Consider the following 20460-nt stretch of genomic DNA (forward strand, 5'->3'; position numbering starts at 1 on the left):
CGTGCCCGGGGAGCCGCGGCCGGCGAGGGGCGGCGGGCGGGAGTGGCGGCGCGGAGGTAAGGCGGGCGCGGGGCGCCAGCTCGGACGGGCACCGGGACACCCCCAGGCCGCTCGCCGGGGGCCGCCGCAGGGAAAGCGAAACCAAAAGGGCGGTGATGGTGATGGTGATGGTGGCGGCGGGAAGGGGCGGGCAGGGGTTCCCGCGGCGCGGCTCGGCTCGGCTCGATTCGCTCCTCCCCTCAGCGCCGAGGCGGAGCGGGGCGGTGGCGGCGGGCGGGCGATCGGGCGGGCTCAGCGCGCCCCCATGGCCCTGGCGCCGGGTCAGCGGGCGCGGTAGCAGCCTCCGGCTGTCGCCGCGGGTGACTCAGAGCTGCCCGGGCAGGGTGGGCTGGAGATGCGCCTCTCCGCCGAGCTCCGGGCAGCCGCGGGAGACTGACTGAGCCACAAAGAAGTTTCCCTGCCGGCGGCGGCGCGGCGCTCCCCCATGCACGCCTCCGGCCGCCGGTCCTGGAGCGCTGCTCGGCAGGCGCCCGGCGCCGACCCCGCCATGGAGCCCCGCACGGGGCTGCACAGCAGCCCGGAGCTCAGCCGGGCCAAGCGGCTGACCGTGGGGGAGCTCTGCTCCCTCTTCGAGGCTCGCTGCGCCGCCGTCGCCGCCGCCGCCGCTCGTCAGCTGCCCGACCGGCCGAAGAGGGGCTGCCGACCCCCGAACGGGGTTCTGCCGCCCGTCATCCCCCGGCTCACCGTCACCGCCGAGGAGAGCGAAGAGGCGCAGGGCAGCCCCCAGGCGCGGCAGCCGCGGCCGGAGGGCGGCGGGCTGAGGACGGGCAGCTCGCTGCACCTGCAGTCCCGCCGGCTGTCCAACTCCTCGATCTCCTCCACCGGCTCCTCGTCCCTCCTGGAGGACTCGGAGGACGACGTGCTGAGCGACACGGAGTGTAGGAGCCAGGGCATCGTGCACTTGGAGCACGGCGAGGACACCAGCCAGGTAGGGGCGCGGGGTGAGAGGTTCGCCCGGGACGCGCTGCCCCCTGGCCGGGCAGCTGGGCGCCTGCCGGGCTCCTCAGGGGCCAACCGATGCTCCCGCTTGGAGTGAGGTTTCTGTGACCCAACTCCAGGAAAGCTTCGTGAAACTCCTGTCCTGGGCCGGCAGCGGTGCGCTGCGGTGCACAGGCTGCTGTGCGTGTTGGAAAAGCGCTTCTGCACGTGGGCTCCTCAAAAACCCGGCCAGGTGTGCGCTGTTTCTTTCTGCTGTGGAGTTGTACTTTTTATGTCCCAAGAATATGGGGAGTTGTTTTTTGATCATAAGTGGGTTGTTTTTTTTCTTTTTTCCAGTCTCCTGTGTCAGATGCTCAAAATAAAATTTTACCAGGCATTTCCCAGCAGGTATTTTTTGTCTCTTTCAGTCCTGGAGTCTGTGGTTGTCAATTTCTGAGCCACTTCTTGCTGTGAGCATGACAGGAGATGGGGAGGAGCTTGGAATGGATAGAATGCATGCTTTTGTCCATTCTGGCAGCAACACATTCTTCTCAGTAAATCCCCTCTGTAATTTGGCAGCTTTTATCCATGAAGTGCACTTTTAAAGGCATATAGTTAGTTGCTTTTTTATAGTCTTTGATGTATATTTCCCTGACTCCATATAGCGTGCTCCTCAGGCTTTTGTACCTGAAAAATGTAGCTTTAGTGAATTCCCCCTCCCACCTTCATTGACACTGCTGCTTAAATTGTTGTTCTACTGCAAACTCATTGGTGCTGAATTGTTTTCAAGCACAACATATGCTTTGATAAAAAAGGTATAAAGAAGAAGTAATGCAACTTGTAGGTGATACCTCCAGCTGGACTTTTCTCATGGTAATTGTGGGTTTACTACTTTAGAGGACACATAGTACAGGAACTAAAATGCTGTGCACAATTTTGGTTTTGTTTGCATCAACTTTTGGCCTGATTTTGGAAGAGAAAAAAAATGTGTTTCGTATTTTTTCATTTTGAGTATAAAGAAACCTTTAATATAAGTCTTAGTTTGTACTTTTGATTGTGAGATAGAATCTGGTTTGCACAAAAAAAAAATCACTGTTGTTTTGCTTTCTTTTCTAAAAGACATGCTATGTGATTTTGTGAAAGTAGCAGGAGAACAGAAATTAAAGATAATAAAAGGCCGTGGGATCATTTGGCTCAATATCCCTGCTATGGCAGTATGTGTGCAGCAAGAATTAAGTGATGGTGCTTCAGCAGTAAGAGAACTCTGAGATGGCATTGTGGCATCTGGTTAAACTGTGTGTGAGTATAGACTGAAGTAAAACTGATTCTTCAGATGAGAAGCTGTGCTACGTCAAAGCTTATGCTTCCGATTCTCTGAAGTCATTGGTACTGAATGTAATATTGAGACCTAAATGATTGGGGCTGTATCCTTCCCTGTAGTCTGACATGCATGTATCATGTGAGTGCTACTACTTTCTTTTAGGAAGTCTTTATAGTCACCTTTTAATTACAAGAATAGAAAATATTAAAAGAAGATCTCTAACACTGATTTATAGATAAAGTAAAAATACCCATATTATAAATGTTTTAAACTCTGGAAGACCATCCTGTTCACTTAGGTGTGTGGAAAAATGAGAACTTTGATAGTATTATAATAATTCCGTTTTTGAAAAAGTTTTTGCAGATTTCCAAAGTTAAGTGCAGCTGCAGGGCTGTTTAATTCCTCCTTGGTAGGGTAACTCAACTCAAGTGAAATACTTGATGTTTTAAAAAGCTGAGCTATGTTTCCATACCTGCAGTGTAGGGGAAGACGGGGCAAACTGCACCCAGGAGCTTGCATTCTGGCTGATTTTCTTTATCTCATTATCCCTTCTGTGACAAGTGGTGGAACCAGAGCAGGGACTGGTACCTAGGACTCTAAACCAGCAGAACTTCATGGCACTACCTAATAAATTAAATGGGCTCACCTGGTCAGTGACTGCTTACATGGTTCATCCCTCCCTTCCTTGCTGCATTACCCACCAAGAGCTCAAATCCCAGGAATCTGCTGTTTCTCCTGTGGTCAGGTGCACTGCCCTTCATCTCAAGTGGATGCAGGGTTTGCTCACCAATACCTGGAGGCATCCAGGACAGTTCTTGTGATTGATGTCTTTTGGTCCTGGACAATGCTGTCCAGTCGTTTCTTCAGCAAAACAGTGACCTCCTACTGTGCCAAAGTTGGAATCTATGCTTTGAACCTCTGGGGGCTCAACTTTACAGGATTGTGTCCTTTCAACTCGTAAATCTTGAGGCAGGATGAATGTTTATTTTAGAGTGGAAGGCTTTGGGTTCAAGGGACTCACATGCAAGCAAAAATAACTACAAATTTTAGGATAACCTATTCAATGGTTTTATATTTTGAAGATTTTCTTTAGAGGCAATTTAGAACATTTTGTTTATATTTATTGTTTTCAGTGTATTAATAGGTGAAGGCTTGTTCTAAGAGTGGAACACAAAGCATAGAAACTTTTCTGAAGGAAACTGGAATCAGAGGTGGGCCAAAATTTCTGTTTCCTAATTCATGGGAAATTTCGACATTTTAAAATTTCTCTGGTATTGGGGAATTCCCTGAGGCTTTTCTCTGGAAATGCTAGAAGTTAATTTGGAGCCTGGTGCCTTATGATTAAGCTCAGTCCAGTGCTTAGAGAACTGCTGGGTTGTCAAGCCTACCAGGCTCCCCAGTGCCTACCAGGGACCTTGGAAACTTGCCCAGGTCATCAACTGTGGGAGCAGAAGTTCTGATAATGTTCCTGTTATCAGAGCTTCAAGGCTTCCATCTGGAGACCCAGGAACTTGAGACCTAAGATGAAGAAGGCCCTCCCAGGCCTCTCTGCTGTTGATCTGGAGATCAAGACCCAGCTGAGTCTGAAATATTGTGGGCTCTCAAGATACCTGTGCAGGACTGTGTGTGAGATGGGAAGCTCAGGAGCCTCTGTGTCCAGGGCTTGCTGCCCTGGAGTTCTCAGGCCTTAAATCCCAGGATGGTAGCACTCCCAGCCTGGGAGTGCTGTCTCTGACTGTATTCCTTGGAGGAAAGTTCTCCTTGGTAGTTCACTTGGAAAACAACTTTCCAAGAGGATGAGTGATTCAGTTAAGTATTGCACAGAGCATTTGGGGTTGGATGGATTGACACATCATGATGATGTTAAATTTTTGTTTCTTCTTGAGCACAGTACGTGGGCATGTCCCTGGAGTGTTGGGGGCAGTGAATACCTTGGGGCCGATGGCTGACAGTGACAGTGCCAGTCCCAGCCTGGCTCCGCTGGGACAGCTCAGCATCTGGGCAGGCCCACCTCTGAGAGCAGCTCAGTGGGTGGTGTTCCAGTTTCTCTGCATAAGTTATTCAAGCCATTTTGCAGTAATTAGCAGAGGCTTTGAAGTGGGGCTGTCCTGGCTATCCTGAAAGAAGACCCTTCCAGCAGTGAAGGGATGGAAGTGTGAGAGAAGCGTATTCTGATGCTGTCCTTTTTATTCAACTTGGGGTTTGAGAAAACCAATGGTGCAAAGCTGTGATAATGGAAACTGCATAATGCCATGTTTTGAGCTTTGTAACTCTTGGCAGTAACTTAAAAGAAGAAATATTGGTTATTTTTAAATAGCCAATTGACAGAATAGATTTTACCCTATGGCAAAAGCTAACATTCCTGCATTTAAATGGGAAGCATACCTTTGTAACCTTGCTTTGTGCCGTTGGGAGGTGTATATCCACAGCTGAACCTTGCAGTGAAAACACCAGTGGTGCCTTTATAGTAATGGAGAGGATACAAGAGTTATGCATTTTTGTCTGCATCCTGTGAATGAGCAGTTTTAAGAAGTACCAAGTCTGGTTAGCACCTTCTTTATTGGGACAGAGACTTTAAAGAGTGGTTTTCACAGAGAATAAATACCGTGATAATGTACAGCAGCCTCTTGTCCTCTTTATAGGAGAATGTTATTTACTAGATAGAAATATGCCAAATAAATCTACTCATTTTCATAGCTGTGACCTGTCATTCCAAATTCCTAGAACCGTAACCATGAGAACAGCTGACAGTTTGCTAGAGAAAAAGCAGTTCAGTTCTTGCCTGCAGTCATACCAGTCCAGAAACTTTGGGGGATGTTTATTAGTGAAGTGCATTTGGTTTGGTTTCACTGATCTTCTTAATAGTATTTTTCATAACATCAAGTACATTAAAATGGACAAGTGTATAGAAAGGCAGACACATAGCTAACTAACTAAATTAATAAATACAGGATGAAAGTTTTAACTACTTTGGCTCAGGGGTGGGTTACATAAGCTAATGCAGTAGCATGTAATTGTTATTTTTAAATGAAGAATAGGAATGACGGGATGACATAAGTTAGACTGTTAATGGGATTTTAGCCTACTCTCCAAAGGAAAGAGGGCTTGTGTAATCACTCTATCAATTCAATTTCAACTGCTTTAGTAGGTTTCAGCCAAATTTGGCAGTGGCATAGACATCTCAAAGTTTCTTCAAGAGCTCTTTAAAGTTTCACAAAGGTCAGACTGGGTGGAAGAGAGGAAACCAAAATAAGTGCATACTTTTTATTCTCTGGGGAGGAAGTGCCAGAGGAGATAAACAGCTGTCTTCTGTTTTGCTTGTTGACTGGCAAATTGCCATGTGCACACTGGCTAGTCCATAGGTGCTTCCATGCTGGATCCAGCTGCAGTAGGTAGTGTCTCCTCTCCTGAGGGCAATTAGGAGAAGGTGTGGGAGGGATCATTCACTGCTGTGGGCTGGTGAGGTTAGGGAATGTGGAAGGTGCCAGTTGAGGATCAGGGGTGAAAGGGAGGAAGTTATGAGAAGGTGTGGAAGTGTTAGGGAGTTTGGAGGGCTTTTGGAACAAGTCTATAGAGGACAGTGACAAGCTGTAGGTACTCTGATAAGGGTGCAGGACAGTAGATGCCAGTCAAGTAGAAACTAAGCTTCTCTAGTGTTCTGCTCATGAGGCAGCTGCTTTTGATGGAATACACTTCATGCTCCTAAAAACATGGGTATTTATAATGGCAATCCAAACAGTGAAATCTTCCTGTTGTATGCTGAACAAATTTGAGGCAAACAGCAGTAATGTTCTACGTTTGCACAGTACTTGGAACAAAACCCTGAACTGAGAGTCATCTCTCTCTTTGAGGATGAATTCTTCACCACTGTACATTGCAGGGATGGAGTATATCAAACCATCAGCAGCATCAGGTCTAATGGTGACTTTTTATTAGTAGTGTGGATTCTTGTCTGTAAGGAAATGACTTAGCTGTTCCCAAATCAGGTGAGAGAGAGGCAATTAAATGCCTTATCAGATAAGAGTTTATAATCCTGGAAATATCTGAAATGGTGACTTAGACGTTACAAGATTCTTCTCTTCTGAATCAATTTCGCTCTGATAGTTTTCATTTTTCATGTGTTAGAGGACGTGTTGTTTGGGCATACAGTCTAAAGTCGAAAGAATTCTGTGATAACTTTTACCTTATGGACCTGCTGTGTTGGGTGTGTGGTAGAAGTTTCTCTGTATGTCCACTTTTATAGTTCAAACCTCATTATAATACTTGTTTCTACTGGAAAGGTGAGAAAAAAGTAACAGCAACTCCTCATCACTGGATGATGCATATTTAAAGAGGTCATACCTGAGTGTATTTTTCTCAAGCTATCATTGACTCAGCAGATTTATTTGTGAAAACCCATGCCAGTCTTAAAAGGAATACGGGTAGTGGTTGGAGCAATAGTTTGAAATTTTGCATGTCTGTATATTTTTGGATTCTGACACTATTACCCAGTTAGACTGGTTTGATTAGAGTTATTATTTTTAAACTGGTTTATTTGATTACCACGTGTAATTAGTGTGGTAGTTAACATATTCAAAAATTACCTCAATGCATATCTAAAGTTTATTACAAATTGAATGTGTTAAAAGTTAATTGGTTTGATTAAATGCTCACAATGTGATGCAATTTAATGTTGGGAGCTGAGAATGCACATTGTATTTATGTGGTAAATAGCTGTTTTGTTTAGCAGTGGCTGAGAAAAAACTAAGGATCATCATATGGCATTTTGTCGTGATTATCTGTAAAATGTGGTGGTAGAAATAGTAATGTTGACCTTAGACATCTTGGAAGGAAAAGGTGATCTTATGTACAGCAGCAGGCAAGTCTGTTTCTCTTCTTCCTTCACAGTCAGGGTAGTTCTTGCAGTGAAAGGGGGCCGAGGCAGAGAAAATTGGCTTGTCAGTCCATGTGAATTTGGATCTTGCATAGCGTAGGTTTGAATGGAATTTTTAAGTGCTCTTCTCTACCAACAGAGCTTCATCTCAAAAGCTCACAAATTAGGTAAGATAGCATTGTCTCTCCAAAACATAGCATACCTGGGGAAAAATATAATAAAAAAAGGAGGGGAGTGGGAGCAGGTGTTAGTGTCCATCAACTCCTTCTGAATAAAAGCATAGGGAACAGGGAGAGGCTACCTGTTCACCCAGTGTCAGGCTAGCAAATAGCCTGGATGAACAGTGTGGTGGTGGTGTTTCCAGTGGTGGTGTATTGGTGTATTATTTCCAATGCTTAACTAATTCATTCCTGTCAGTAATGGAGAATGCTTTCTGGCATAACACATAACCAGCATTTGAATGGATTTTTGTATTGATGAATGATGAGCTTCTCACAAGAGATGAAATCTTTTACTTTCCAAAACATGTAGGTGAGAGACAGATTCTATAGAAATCTACCCTGAACACACCAGGCCTGGCTATTGTTGCTTGTTAGCAAATCTTCTATTCCTTGGCGAGCTTGGGAAGAAGTCAGCCAAAGACAAGTCGACAGCTCATGTGAAGCAGTGATCATAGATTTGACATGATCCAGATTTAGAGCTTGGGACAGACTCTCCAAGACTATAGCAAGCAGAACACAGACACTGCTTTGTGGGAGCTTGGCATTAACCCAGAATCCAGGGGCACTCCATATTTACAGGCTGAAATATCCAAGTAAGGTGATGCAGTGATGCAAACACTTTAAACTGTTTACCTCAGCCCACTATTATAATGTTTATTTTACTTACATTCAGCTTCAGTCTGCTGCTCTTATTCAGCCTTCTGGCCTCATCTGTACGTGAATCGCATTCTAACAGAGGTGTGGTTACAGGTGATAAAGAATATGTATAGAAACTTGTTTGGTCTGGGTGTCTTTGGTACTGAAATGTGTCTGATTGATCCAGAGGATTAACAGGAAGCTGGGATGTTGCAGAACTGTATGAGTTAGTTGGTGGCAATGGCACAGTTCACTTGGGATGTATCAGCAGAAACTGCTTCATACAACTTCATGTGCACTTTGTTCAACTTTCATGTGATAAGAATGATGTCTCTTGATAAATTACATTGAACACTGCATAGGGAGGGAAGGTCTTTGTTTTCAGTGATGGTAGAAAATTCTCATTCCTTATCAACATAGCTGATTTTGTCTCCTGATCTCTGCCACATCCCAACATAAAGTGATCCAGTCTTAGTTACAGCTGCATTCACTACTCTGAGCTGCTACAGAGAACACAGCTTTCTTTGTGTCTCAGCTCTTTTCAAGCAGCTCCATATAGCTGAGAACACTGCAGCGGTTCTTTCTAGTGATGTTCACTCAAGACAGCGCTATTTTCTGTGCTCTACTTCATTTGCTTCCTGTGGTGGAGTGCTGAATCAAATGCAGGCTTCTAGTTCTCACCTTTGAGGTGCTGGTGCTAGTCAGAGTCTGTGTGTTGTGGGCACACAAGAGATCGACGGAGCTCAGCTGTGAGGGATGTGTTCAGCCATCCCACTCCAGGCGCAGGAGGTGAGCTTCAGGAGGCTCAGCTGTGCACAGGCAGCTGTGAATTGAGTTTTCCCGTACGAGAAGGCATCTCTCACCAACCAGCCAGCTCTGGCTCACTCTGCAGCACATACTTTGGAAATGGAGGGAGCCTTGTTGCCATTGTTGCCATATGTCAAGACCTTCCACTACTAGAACCTCTCCAAATGCTCTGAAATCAACACCTCTGCTGAAAATCTTCAAAGATTTTGAAGCATCTGGCACAGATCTGAGCATGTGGCACAGATAGTGGTGCTGCCATGTGCTTTCAAGGGACCAGTCTTTTGGGTACACACATTGCAAAGGGCAGCTGCAAGGTTCTAATGCAGGCTACTCAAGAGCAAAACTTTGGAGATGCGGGAGGTAAGAGGGTTGTAACAGCTTCAGGTTATGTACCATGAGGCAGAAGGGGAGTGACTGACAGGGATTGGGAAGGGTACTGGAAATGTGAGGGGAAGAGCAAAATTTAATAGGCAAGCAGATTATTGCTTTAAAATTCAAGGAAAATACGTTCTCAAAAAAAAAGAAGGAGAACATGTGACAACTATATTAAGAAATCATCAGTCAAACATTGAAAGTATATGTAATGAAAGAACTCACGTGCCTGCAGTGTGGGTATGTTAATGCTCTGCTGTCTTTCATTACAAGTAGGCATAGCACTTGATGCACAGGATTCATGACTTTTAGCAGTTCTATATTTTCAGTCGACTCAAAGGGTAAGTTACAGTTCCACAGTGACTGATGTCATGTATTGCAGAACCTCTGTTTATTCACAGATAGCTCTGCCGCAGATCACAGAAGGGAAAGGCTGACTTCCCAATTTAATGCTGCTGAATGCTGATGTGGAGAGCTGCTGCCTTTCACAGTTTCACAGTCCCTCTTTGCCTGGGAAGAGACTAGGGAAGTTATTTATGGAGACTTTCACTGTGGCCAATAACTGTATTTTTTTCATTCTCCTTTTGACTAACTTGAGAGTGAGCCTTACTAGCAGAAACACTGAACATTTGTGCATACAGCCAAAGTTAATGGGAGCTGTTCTAAAACAGTATTCTACAGTATTGTATAACACTGGGTATTAGGAAAAGCAAAGGTTGATACCTCAGTTTAAGCTTTCAAAATTAGTTGTACTTTTCACATTAACCTATCTTTCCTCCAGTATTTTTCCCTATAAGAGATGAATAAAACCCTTCATTTAACAGGTTGTGAAAACAAATTCACCAACACTTGGAAAACTGTGTACTGCTGCTGTAATGGTTGTCTTTAAGTTTTCAGTACAAACTTCAATTCTGAAAATTTCCAACTTCTGAGTACTCAGTTTTGCATTTAAGGCATTATTAAATTCCAGCTCAAATGTAATTCTGGATCTGAACGTGTTCCAGGAGCAGAAGGTGCTGACACCTGGCAGTGATGTTTCATCCTCCCTCCATTCCCGAGGCAGCACTGCCTGGCCCAGATGAGGTGCCCGTGCTGGAGAGGGCACTCACAGCAGGGCTGCCCTCGGAGAGGCTCTTCAGGCACTGGGATAGGTGCCCTCTGGTGTGGGGAAAGCCTAGTTCACAGCTGCCTGGTGCACAGCTGGGCCTCCTCAAGCTCCCCTCTTGTGCATGGCTGAGCACATCCCTCACAGCTGAGCTACACTGATCCCTTGTTTCTGCTGTGCTGAGCATCTCCACAGAAGGTAATTAAATACTAATGAGAGTCCACTGCAAATTAATTTGAGGTTCTTACAATTTGCCAGGCTTTGTCAGGTTGACTTCTGCTCCTCACATTGCTTACTCCTGCTTTGGAAACACTCTTCTTTCTAGATTTCAGGTTCCTTCCTCCAAATTCAAGGTTAAAAAGCTTTTCAGAGGATTCACTAGAAATTTTGTAGTGGGGTTAATATGAATCTCTTTCTAGCTTTGGAAACAGCTAAAGTTTTTTTAGAGTTGTTCAGTCTGAAGCAAACCAAAGAGTTTTAGCTCTTTTTTGAGGTGGTTAACTTAGAGCAAATCACCAGAGAATGAAACACATATAAAGAATTCTCGTGCATTGGTGCTTTGCTGGTTGTGCAGGAAATCTGGTTTTTGGGACCCTCTGAAAGAGGCAGAGCTAGAAAAGTCTGTATGGCCTTTGTACTCTTCTCCATCATTCTGCTTATGTGATGCAGCAGAAAGGATAAAAATCTGTGTGAACAGTGTTTTTGCATGCAGAACAGCTGTTATCTTGTGCAGGGTTTGAGTGGGTTGTTGGCTAAGTGCACTTGACCTGAATATTATAATGATGATAAACTCTGCTTGGTGTGGGCTCCCTCCTTTGCCACCCATGTATGGTCTGTAGGGACGGTGTCACTGACCCCACAAAGGGTCAGCTTTGTTCAGAGGAAAATATAATCTGAAGAACCTCAGAAACCTTCCTATGCTTCAGCTCTCACCTTTCATAGTGCAAAATGCTGAGTATCCAAATTTTGAGCTGATAATTTGGTACAGTTTGTATTGTCTTGCTCTGTGGCATTTAAATAAGGAACTTTTTTGCCTTCTTTGTACTAACCCAGAAGGAGTAAGCAATTAAATCCTGAGGTACTCATTTCAGGACAGATCCTGCCATTCTGTTCAAAAACCTATAAAAGGATTTTAAAGTGACTCTCAGGTGCTTGGATTTGGGCACTAATCAGGCCCCTCTAACAGTTTCATGAGTTGTTTTCCCAAAATTTATAGCAAGACCACAGAAAATTACTTGCTTTCAGCAAAGATGTCAAGAAAGGGAACAAGTCCTGAGCTCTGTAACAGTCCAGTGATAGTTAATCACTATGCCAACAGTCTCCAAGTCTTTCTCCAGTAACAGGACTGGCTGATGCCCTGATTATGATTTTTCATTCCAACTCATATTAAAACCGTAGTGACAGATAATTAATCATCTGTCCTCTGTCCCTATTTATCCATTGGGATTTTCCGCCTCATCTCTAGAAATATGTCCACTTCCATTGCTAGAGTTCTGTGTCCCGATCCTAGTCTGCCTTTTCAGATTTTGCAGGAAACAATCCTGTCTGGGACTATAGGATGAATGTAGCCAAACCACCAATATTCTTTTTACATTGCATTCTTCAAGAAAAAGAGTAGATGGGCAGCAAAATCAGTCTTGTCTTGTGAAGTAACTTCTCTGTGTGGCCTGTTCCCCTGTGTCCAGTGTGGGTCATCACCCACCTGCAGATGACATTTCAAATGTCTGTCTTCTCTTTGTTGAGCCCTGGTAAATTGATATTGGTTGCTCTTGGGTTTTGCTACCCATGTCCAATGTGGCACAGAAGCTGCTGCTTGGTCCATATATCAGGAGGCTGGTGTAGGTGGTTGTGCAAGATACGGGAGTGTGGCTTGCAGTTCTGTTGCTAGGAGCCAACAGTATGAAGTTCTTTGAAGTTTTATGGGGGTTTTTAAATCTCTTTTTACCATGAGATAATAATTTTGGTAGATAAATTGTCCCTATAAACTACACCCTGTTTATTTTACTTTATTTTTAGGTGAGTTTGCATCTTAATAATTGGCAATTGATGTTTATGCTTCTACAAAGGTGGGATCTCCAGTATCCTGATGGTGAACACACATTTACCTTCCGGGCAGAGGAAGCATGCTCCACAAAACACATTTGCTATTGTTCAAACACCCACAACTCTTCAGGAAGACAGATGCCTTGTTTCAGTTTCAGTCTTTAGTTGAGTCACTCATGCTTATGTAAGGTTTGAATTTGATTCTCTTTCTTAAGGCTACATTATGGAAATTAAAATCTTAAATAACCCCTTGTCTCTGGGGCTAGCTGCTACTGGTACAGAGGAGGAATTCAACTCACTTCTCTTATGTTGTTCTGTTAACAGAAATTATCTTTTGATCCTGTAGTTTTGCTCAAGGGAGAAGTCATCTTTTCTCTGTATTCCTTACATAGTTCTTAGGGCTGACTTGGGGAAGGAAGAGTTTCTCTAATCTTAGGTTTGCATCAAAAACAAACCTTGTAAGCCTCTCGCTCCAGTGGGATAAGGTGAAGAGTCCTAATTTCCATAGAATTACAGGTTTCTTAATCATTGCCACATTCCATTAATAGGAGCGTGGGTTTTTGTTTGGTTGGGGTTGTTTTTTTTTTTGTTGTTTGTTTGTTTGTTTGTTTCAAAATCCTTTCAACAGAGTGGTTTGGAATAATCTCAGAGTTATACTGTGTTGAAGCTTGGAGTTATTCAGGCGGTTGAAGGATGTGGCTTTACCCTAGGTAAACACCACACCCGCTCAGTAGCAGTGCCTGTTGCATGTTGACACTTGCATTCCATTGCCAGGGCTGGGCCCTGTTTGAACAGTGCAGTGCACTGCAGGTGAGCCAGTAACTCCTTATGCTTCCTTAGAGGATAGTGGAAGAGGCAGTTCAGAGGAGACAAGTCAGGAGAGGTGGAGTACTGGACTTTGTCTTGTGATAGGTGGAAGAGCATTTGGCAAACTGCTACTAGTATATGTGTGGTCTGTTTTTTACGTGACATGTTTTTAGACTCTCATAATCCTTTTCACTTAACACTGAATTGCTGCTTATTTGAGTACTTGGCTGTCTTATTTGAGTGCCTCTAATTTAGTTTACAAGCACTAATTACTTAAATTATTTGACAGTGTTCTGAGGTAGAGTTGTTATGACCTGCAGTTGTGGGAACTGGAGCAGAGAAAGGGCACATATCTGGACCTAGATTCTATATTGAAGCAGTGGAATTTGCTGAGATCTTTTGCAAGTAAGTGTCTGACAGTTTAGGATGTTAGAAGCTGAATTATCTTGGTAGGAAAGAAAAGTTACATAAAAACGTTTTAAAAATCAGTATCCATCAGTAACCTCTCTGTATGTGTGTAGATATATACATGCAGGAACTTGTACTTCCCATCCTTTCCTATAGAAAAAAATAATTACAGTACAAGAGTCTTCTACTGTTACATTTCTTTCAGGCAGAATCTCAAAGTTGTGTGGGATGCAGTTTCTGGGGCTGTTACATGAGGATGTGCTGAAAGCAGGGTCAGCTTTCCACAGGTGTCCACTCACCCAAACTGCTGGGGATAGAAAGAGAGGGATCTTTGACCAACTAATAGAAAACAGTTTTGCAATTCCTGTTGGATGGTAATGGTTTCTGGCAAATAGGGAAGTGTAAGAAAGGATAAGCATTAAAATTTTCTTTATTTCTCTTTGTTCAGACCCGAGATTCTGCTGTGGCCTCTTGAGTCCGTGGGATGTTAAGGTGGTGGTGTGAGCCCTGAGCTGCTGGGCAGGCAGGATAGAGCTGTGTCTCCAGGTAACAGACTGTACCACCATTGCAAATGAGATGAAGCACATGCTCAGCTTCCTTCCCAAGTTCACTCGGGGGAGATTAGCTTATTGAAGTTATTTCCTGGCTTCTTGCCAGAACACAGCCTCCCTTGATGTTACACAGAAACCACACCTGATTTAAACTGATTGGCACTTGTAGTACATTTGGATTTGAGGTCATGCACAGTTCACAAATGACAAGTTTGCACCTTAACAAGTTGTGATTACGTTTTAGGCTAAAACTATTTATTGGTCTGTGCACAGAGAAATGTGGATCTGTTGGGTTTTAAGTATTCCCAGATATTCATCCTGTTTGGAGCTGATAATTCTGTGTCCTACCTGATAGGATGTTGGGCTTATTTTATCCTGTAAAGAGTGTTGTCTTTCTAGATGTCCCCTTCTCATGACTGGAGATGTCAGTCAGTGACCCTTGAGATGTGGAAGACAGGCAGAGAACTGTCAAATTGCTAGACTGTTTCTGAATATTTTAACTGCAGTTGTTTTGGAGGTTAAGAAAGATTTCTTTCCTTCTGCCACACCATCTGCTAAAGTGATGTTTGATTTACCACATATCTGTTCTGGGTGATGGACAGCCTGAATAAATCTTGAATGTTTGGGCTCTGAGTCAACTTTCTTATAGTGAGAAACTTTCCACTTACTTCTTGGATAGTAGCATTTCAGTTTACAGCAAGCCTGATGTTCTGGCAGAGCCCTGGTAGGAGCAGAATGTCATTGATTCAGCTTTCCTGTGCTCAGTAGGGGCAGGTGGCAGAGCTCCATCCTGTTGGAGACCCAGTGTCTTTCAGAGCAGACCACAAGCTGTGAAAATAGGAATAGTGGCTATATTTAATACCTGCTATGGAAGGCAGACAGTTTAGTATCCCTTCGAATAGAAAACGTTTGATCTTGTTGAATTAAAATCTGTCTTTCAATCAACAGCATCAGCTTTTACAGCATATCTGTGAGATAAATGAAGGAAACCCTTGTGACAAGGCACCTTTGAAGCCATCTAACTTTATTATTTTGTCTTTTGGCCCGGGAATAATGTAGAGGTTGCAGAAATTTCAACTGGTAATAACCAGAAACAAAATGCCGACATAGATCCCTGCAGAATAGTCAGCAGATTGTGGCTCTTGGTGCTCTTTGCAGGAGGGCAAACAAGGCTTTTGCTTCTTTGTAGTTAATTTTCTTCTGATTTAGAGGGGAACTGCTCCTGGACTGTACAAGTAGAATCCAGCTATGGGAGTGGGACATGGGATTTTGTGCTCCTAGTAATTGAGTCTGATACTGACCATCCATTTCTCGTACCTTCTCTTCTTCCTTTAGTCCAGACATAATGAACACCCAGCAGGCTTACCAAGTATCCTAAAGAGTAGCAAAACCAAATTATGTGTGCGTCTCACTGCATGGTGAGGCACCACAGGGGAGAAAACACAGGAACCTGAGGCTTCTGACTTGCAGTGCTGTTTCTGCTTATTGCATTAAGTGTTTCTCATGACTCCGAAGATTTAGCCCAGCCCATCCTGAGTGCAGCACAAACAGGAAATGGAAACCCTGCAGTCAGAGGATCCACCTGCCAAATGCTGGTTGAGCAGCTGTGGCCCTCACCCATGGCTGAGTGCAAAGCCAGAAGCATCAAGGGCTAAGAACAGGCTAAGCACTGTTTCTTCTCTAAGGCTGGAGGGTGAAGGAGAGGGAGGGAGAGTTGAAGGTGTGTTCACGGTTTGCCTGGCAGTCTGATGAGAGGTGCTGATCAGGAGGTTGCTTGTGTGGCATGCAAACTGCTGCTCTTTAGGAGTGCATGTTCTCCCTTGCTGTTGATTATCAGTCTTACAGCTCCAGCTGGCACTCCTACATCACGGGAAGATCAACTGTGTGACAAAGCAGGGAGTGTTAAGTTCCCTTGGGAACTTGGGTGCAGGGCTGCCAAGGCATCCAGTAGGTGGAGAGGGCTCAGGGATATCCTTGACCAGGGATGTGGTTACACTGTATTACTTGAGCACCTGCTGACAGCATTTGAAGTAACACAGCTTCCCTGGCAGAAGGCCATTTGCTGTGATTTGGCCAAATTATCAGTTGGCACTGATTGGCATAGATCTCAGTGTGAAGAAGGATGCTGTTGCCTCTCAGGGCACAGTCTGTCTAAAGCGGGTGCTCGCAGCCCCGGACTCTGGGCCAGGATCATAGTGCAGTTATCCTAACGCAGCATCCTGGCCCCAAACTGCTTTCTGTCGAGTCGGGAGCACTGACTCCTCTGTGGATCCGTGTTTGGTGCCTCAGGAACCTGTTTCCTGCCCAGGACCAAGAGAAGGGGAAATGTGGTAATAATGGGGCTAAGTGAGTTGCTGTAGGAGCCTTAGCCTACCTTGGGAGCTGAATTAAGTGTTGCTCTCAGAAGCTCAGTGATAGAGGTTTGTGTGAGAGTTCACTCGCATACGTTTGGGGAGCATTCTCCTACTTAACTTGCTCTTTCACCTCCCACCCATTGAGATCTTTGTCTCGATTTGTGATTCATGTCTGATTCAGCCAAGTGGGTAGTAGACTTGGCAGCAAGAATCTCCTGAGTTTGAGGATTCCAGGAACATTTAATAGGGGGCAAGAGCACAGAAACTGGCTGCTGAAGGTATAAAGTGCCTTCTGTGGTAAATTCAGGGATTTGCTGTTGTTGTTTGGGGCATTTTTGTTTTAGCTATGGGAAAATCTTGCATCTTGCTTCCCTACACAGAACCTTTGTGGATATTTCAGTTGTGTTTCTCCCAACAAATAAAGTAAAAATGTCACGTATGCCTCCCTTGCTCCGTGTCTTGTAAGGTGTTCTAAGTTTCTTCACGTACCAGATGATCCCAAGCCTAGGACTTGTTATAGTCTGGATAATTATTTTAAAAAGTAATGGAATTTTGATCATCTGCAATCAAAGGCTTTTACTGTATGTTTTAGGTATTTTAAAAGCATGCACAAATGTGTATGCATTTTTATGTGTATGCATATTACTAGAAGAAACACTGAGGATAATTTTGTTTTCCTTACATTTGGCATAAAAGTGTCAGCTGGTTCAGGATCTGGATCTGACCAAGATGACTGCCTGCCTTTTTCATATCTGCAAAGACAACTACACTGGGCCTCAAACTGAAAGAACTCAAAACCAGAATCCCTTGATAGGCAAATTTTGTGACTGTAACCGGAAAGATACTGTGTTGCTCAGCAACTCTCACTATCTTTTTAATTTTTTTTTTCTTATATAACATCACTCAGCTCCTCGGTTCTCTCCATGAGGTGAAACTATCTGGTGAACTGTCCCAGAGCTATACTCCTTGAGAAAATGAAATCCCAAATAACCATTGAAGCTGGCTGCTGGGAAGCTGCACCCATGGAACAGTCTTTGGTTTGGGAAAATTGTGCAGATAACAATTTGTCTTGGTAGAGTATTGTGATTTTGACAAAGCAGTGGATGCTTGCTTAAGTGTTATGTGGTAATTTTTTTAGTAGATTATAGTTTTAGTGCTGTTGTTATTGACTACATTCACACAGAGAAAGAAGCAGATCTAATTACTCAGTAATTAAATTAGGCCAGTAATTTTCTTGGTTGTGATTTGCTCAAAATTATTTCTTATGGAAGCTTTTTATAGTAGTGGCAGGTATTGACTGTGTTGAAACAGATGAAAAGGAAGTTTTGTTTTGGCTAGGTTTAGTCCATTAAAATAATATGGTTAATAGCTTTAGACCCACATTTAAGTTCTTTACCTTTGTAGGTCCAATATGTCAGCTCAAAGCCAATTCAAATAAAGCGGCAATCAGAAGTAGTGAAAGCAGAGAACAAATATATTATTTTGATTTTCTAAATTATTTAAATAATTGAATAAAATGGCATAAATAATTAGGAAAACAAATTCACTTTCAAACTGATTTCAGTTTTAATAAACAATGGTAAATAAAGCAGTCAAGGGTTTTGTAAATAAAATTAACTCAGAGGTTTTAGAAAACATTTTAAGTAAATGTATGTAAAAGTTAAAGAAGTGTATATAAAAAGTAAAACTGGAGGCCAAGAAGGCCAATGGTATCCTGGAATGCATTAGGAAGAGCATTGCCAGCAGGTCTAGGGAAATTATTTGACCCTTCTACTTAGCCCTTGTGAAGCTGCATCTGTGCTCCTCAGTACAAGAGAGATGTGGAACTCCTGGAGCAGATCCAGAGAAGGGCTTTGAAGAGGATTAGGAGACTGAAGCCACTCTTACGAGGAAAGGCTGAGGAAGCTGGGCCTGTTCAGCCTCAAAAAGAGAAAAATGAGAGGGCACCTCATCAATGTCTATCAGTATCTGAAGGGAGGGTGTCAGAGGATGGAGCCAGGCTCTGCAGTGGTGCCAAGCAACAGGACAAGAGGCAAAGGGCAGAAACTGAAGCACAGGAAGTTCCACCTGAATAGGAGGCAAAACTTCTGCAGGTGGCCAAGCACTGGAACAGGTTGCTCAGAAAGGTTGTGAAGTCTCCTCCACTGGAGATAGTCCAGAACCATCTGGAAGCAATCCTGTGCCATGTACTCTAGAATGACCCTGCTGGGGCAGAGAGGTTGGACCAAAGGAACCACTGTGGTCCCTTCCAACCTGAGCCATTCTGTGAAGCAATGATCAAACTGTAACAGATACAGAGTTTAAAAGAAACAGTTATGAACAGAAAGTGACCAGCTGCTCACGCTGATACTTAAGACGCCTGTGTGAGTAATATTGTGGATCTCCTGAGGATTTGTTGTGTCACTCAGAGTAATATGGTGCTAGTGTGTGACCAGGAAGGAAGAGAAGAGGGGCGAAAAAGCCAACCCAGCAGAAAGGTGAGCTGCTGGAGAATGACTAATTCTGTGCCTGGATAAGTCATAACTGGTACCCAGTTTAGTAATTCTCGGTATTATTTTTGGGCCTCATAGAAGGCAGTTCCAGCCTTTGACTGGTCTGATGAGTTCCCAGACACTTTTTGCTTTTCCAGACACTATTGTGGTTACTGTGCCCCAAAAAAGGCCAACACATCACCTTCTCATGTGCCCGCTGCTCGCTGTGTTGGCCAAGATCCCTGGGCAAGGGGTTGCTCAGTGCTCCTGCATTTTGGGCACATGGCTCTTACAGGATTGCTCTGAAATGCACATAGTAACTTTTTGATAATTATAGTTTTCTGTACTCCTTACAAGTCCCTGTGGAGGAACTTTGTTCCTTCTAGGAGTTGGTGAGACACTGAGTAGGCAGTGGCAAGCAGAGTTACAGATTAGATTTCAGCCCCCATGTCCCAGAGTGACAGAATTTAACCTAAATGATGTAAAGACTTTAAGAGAACAGTAGATAATGATGACTGACAATTAAGTACTCTTTCTTAAAGCCTTCTTGGAAAAAAAAGGATTACTAAAAAAATTTCTCATTATCCTTTTGTTTCTTGCTGTCATAATAGCTTTCTTATGTAGGCTTTGTATTATGCACAAAAACAAAAAGACAGAAAAAGACAACAGGATCTTGGGTAAAGAAATGGCTGAAATTTACCCTGTAAAATGATTCAAGGGTCATTGTTTACAATCACCTAGCAGAATTTCCATGATGATTTACCAGCTCAGGCAAGAAACTACACCTCCACTCTGCTGCTGATGGAATCATGGATATTTTTAAAGACCCTGTTGATTTATATTGAATTTTAGTGCTCTTTTGTTCTTCGACTCATTATAGTTTCAAGTAATATGCTAGAATTATGAAAGCTGAATTACTTCATTTTTCTGAAGAAAATGTTTTTCTTATTCCCCCAACGCTTCCTAATTTAGATGTGACTGATGTTTTTAATTATTGTAATTGCTGAAAAGTCCTAAGTGAAACAAATTCTAATGTATGTTACCTGTTTGTCATTTCTTGCCTGAGGGTAGTTACATGTGTTTCAGACATTCACAGAACTGAGATATAATTTTTTTATTTTTACCCTTAAATAAGTGAGAGATTTTATTTGTTTTTCCATAGAACAACAGAGGAGCATTCAGGTCCCTATCCACCTTGCCTTTAGGAATTAGAGTGGCTCTCCTGTTCCTGAGGAATTCAGCATATGCTCAGAGAGATGCTGGTTGTTCTGTACTGCCTGTAAAACAACAGTGGCAACTGAAAAAGCCCCATCCAATTCAGGGAGTTTGCACTAATCTCTTCAGTGAGCTTGCTTGTCAGGGTGTTACAGCTCTTGTCCTGCAGTGGTGGGAGGGTTTCAGGGAAGCCTGGTAGCTCTTACTCTTGGCAGCAGTGGGGTCTGAGGCCAAACGCCTTCAAACGGGTGAAATACCTCCCAGAGAGTTCAGTGGATTTGCATCAGGGGAGTCCTCT

General features: G+C 43.6%; 1 protein-coding gene across 4 annotated transcripts in view; it reads left to right on the forward strand.

Moving 5' to 3' along the window:
- The first annotated feature begins 274 nt into the window (after nt 1-274).
- ITPKA (inositol-trisphosphate 3-kinase A) overlaps nt 275-20460 on the forward strand; it is a 39636-nt gene continuing 19450 nt past the window's right edge. For 2 of the 4 annotated variants that reach the window (XR_009486929.1, XM_059849483.1), the window contains exons 1-2: nt 275-988; nt 1336-1386. Coding sequence is in view for 3 of the 4 variants with exons in the window: in XM_059849483.1 (XP_059705466.1) it covers nt 485-988; nt 1336-1386 (555 nt within the window). In the remaining variant the exon portion in view is untranslated. The remainder of the gene's footprint in view (nt 989-1335; nt 1387-20460) is intronic. The other 2 variants (XM_059849480.1, XM_059849481.1) reach the window with 2 other exon arrangements.

This window comes from Haemorhous mexicanus, chromosome 6 (assembly GCF_027477595.1).
Source record: "Haemorhous mexicanus isolate bHaeMex1 chromosome 6, bHaeMex1.pri, whole genome shotgun sequence".
NCBI classification, from domain to species: Eukaryota; Metazoa; Chordata; class Aves; order Passeriformes; family Fringillidae; genus Haemorhous; species Haemorhous mexicanus.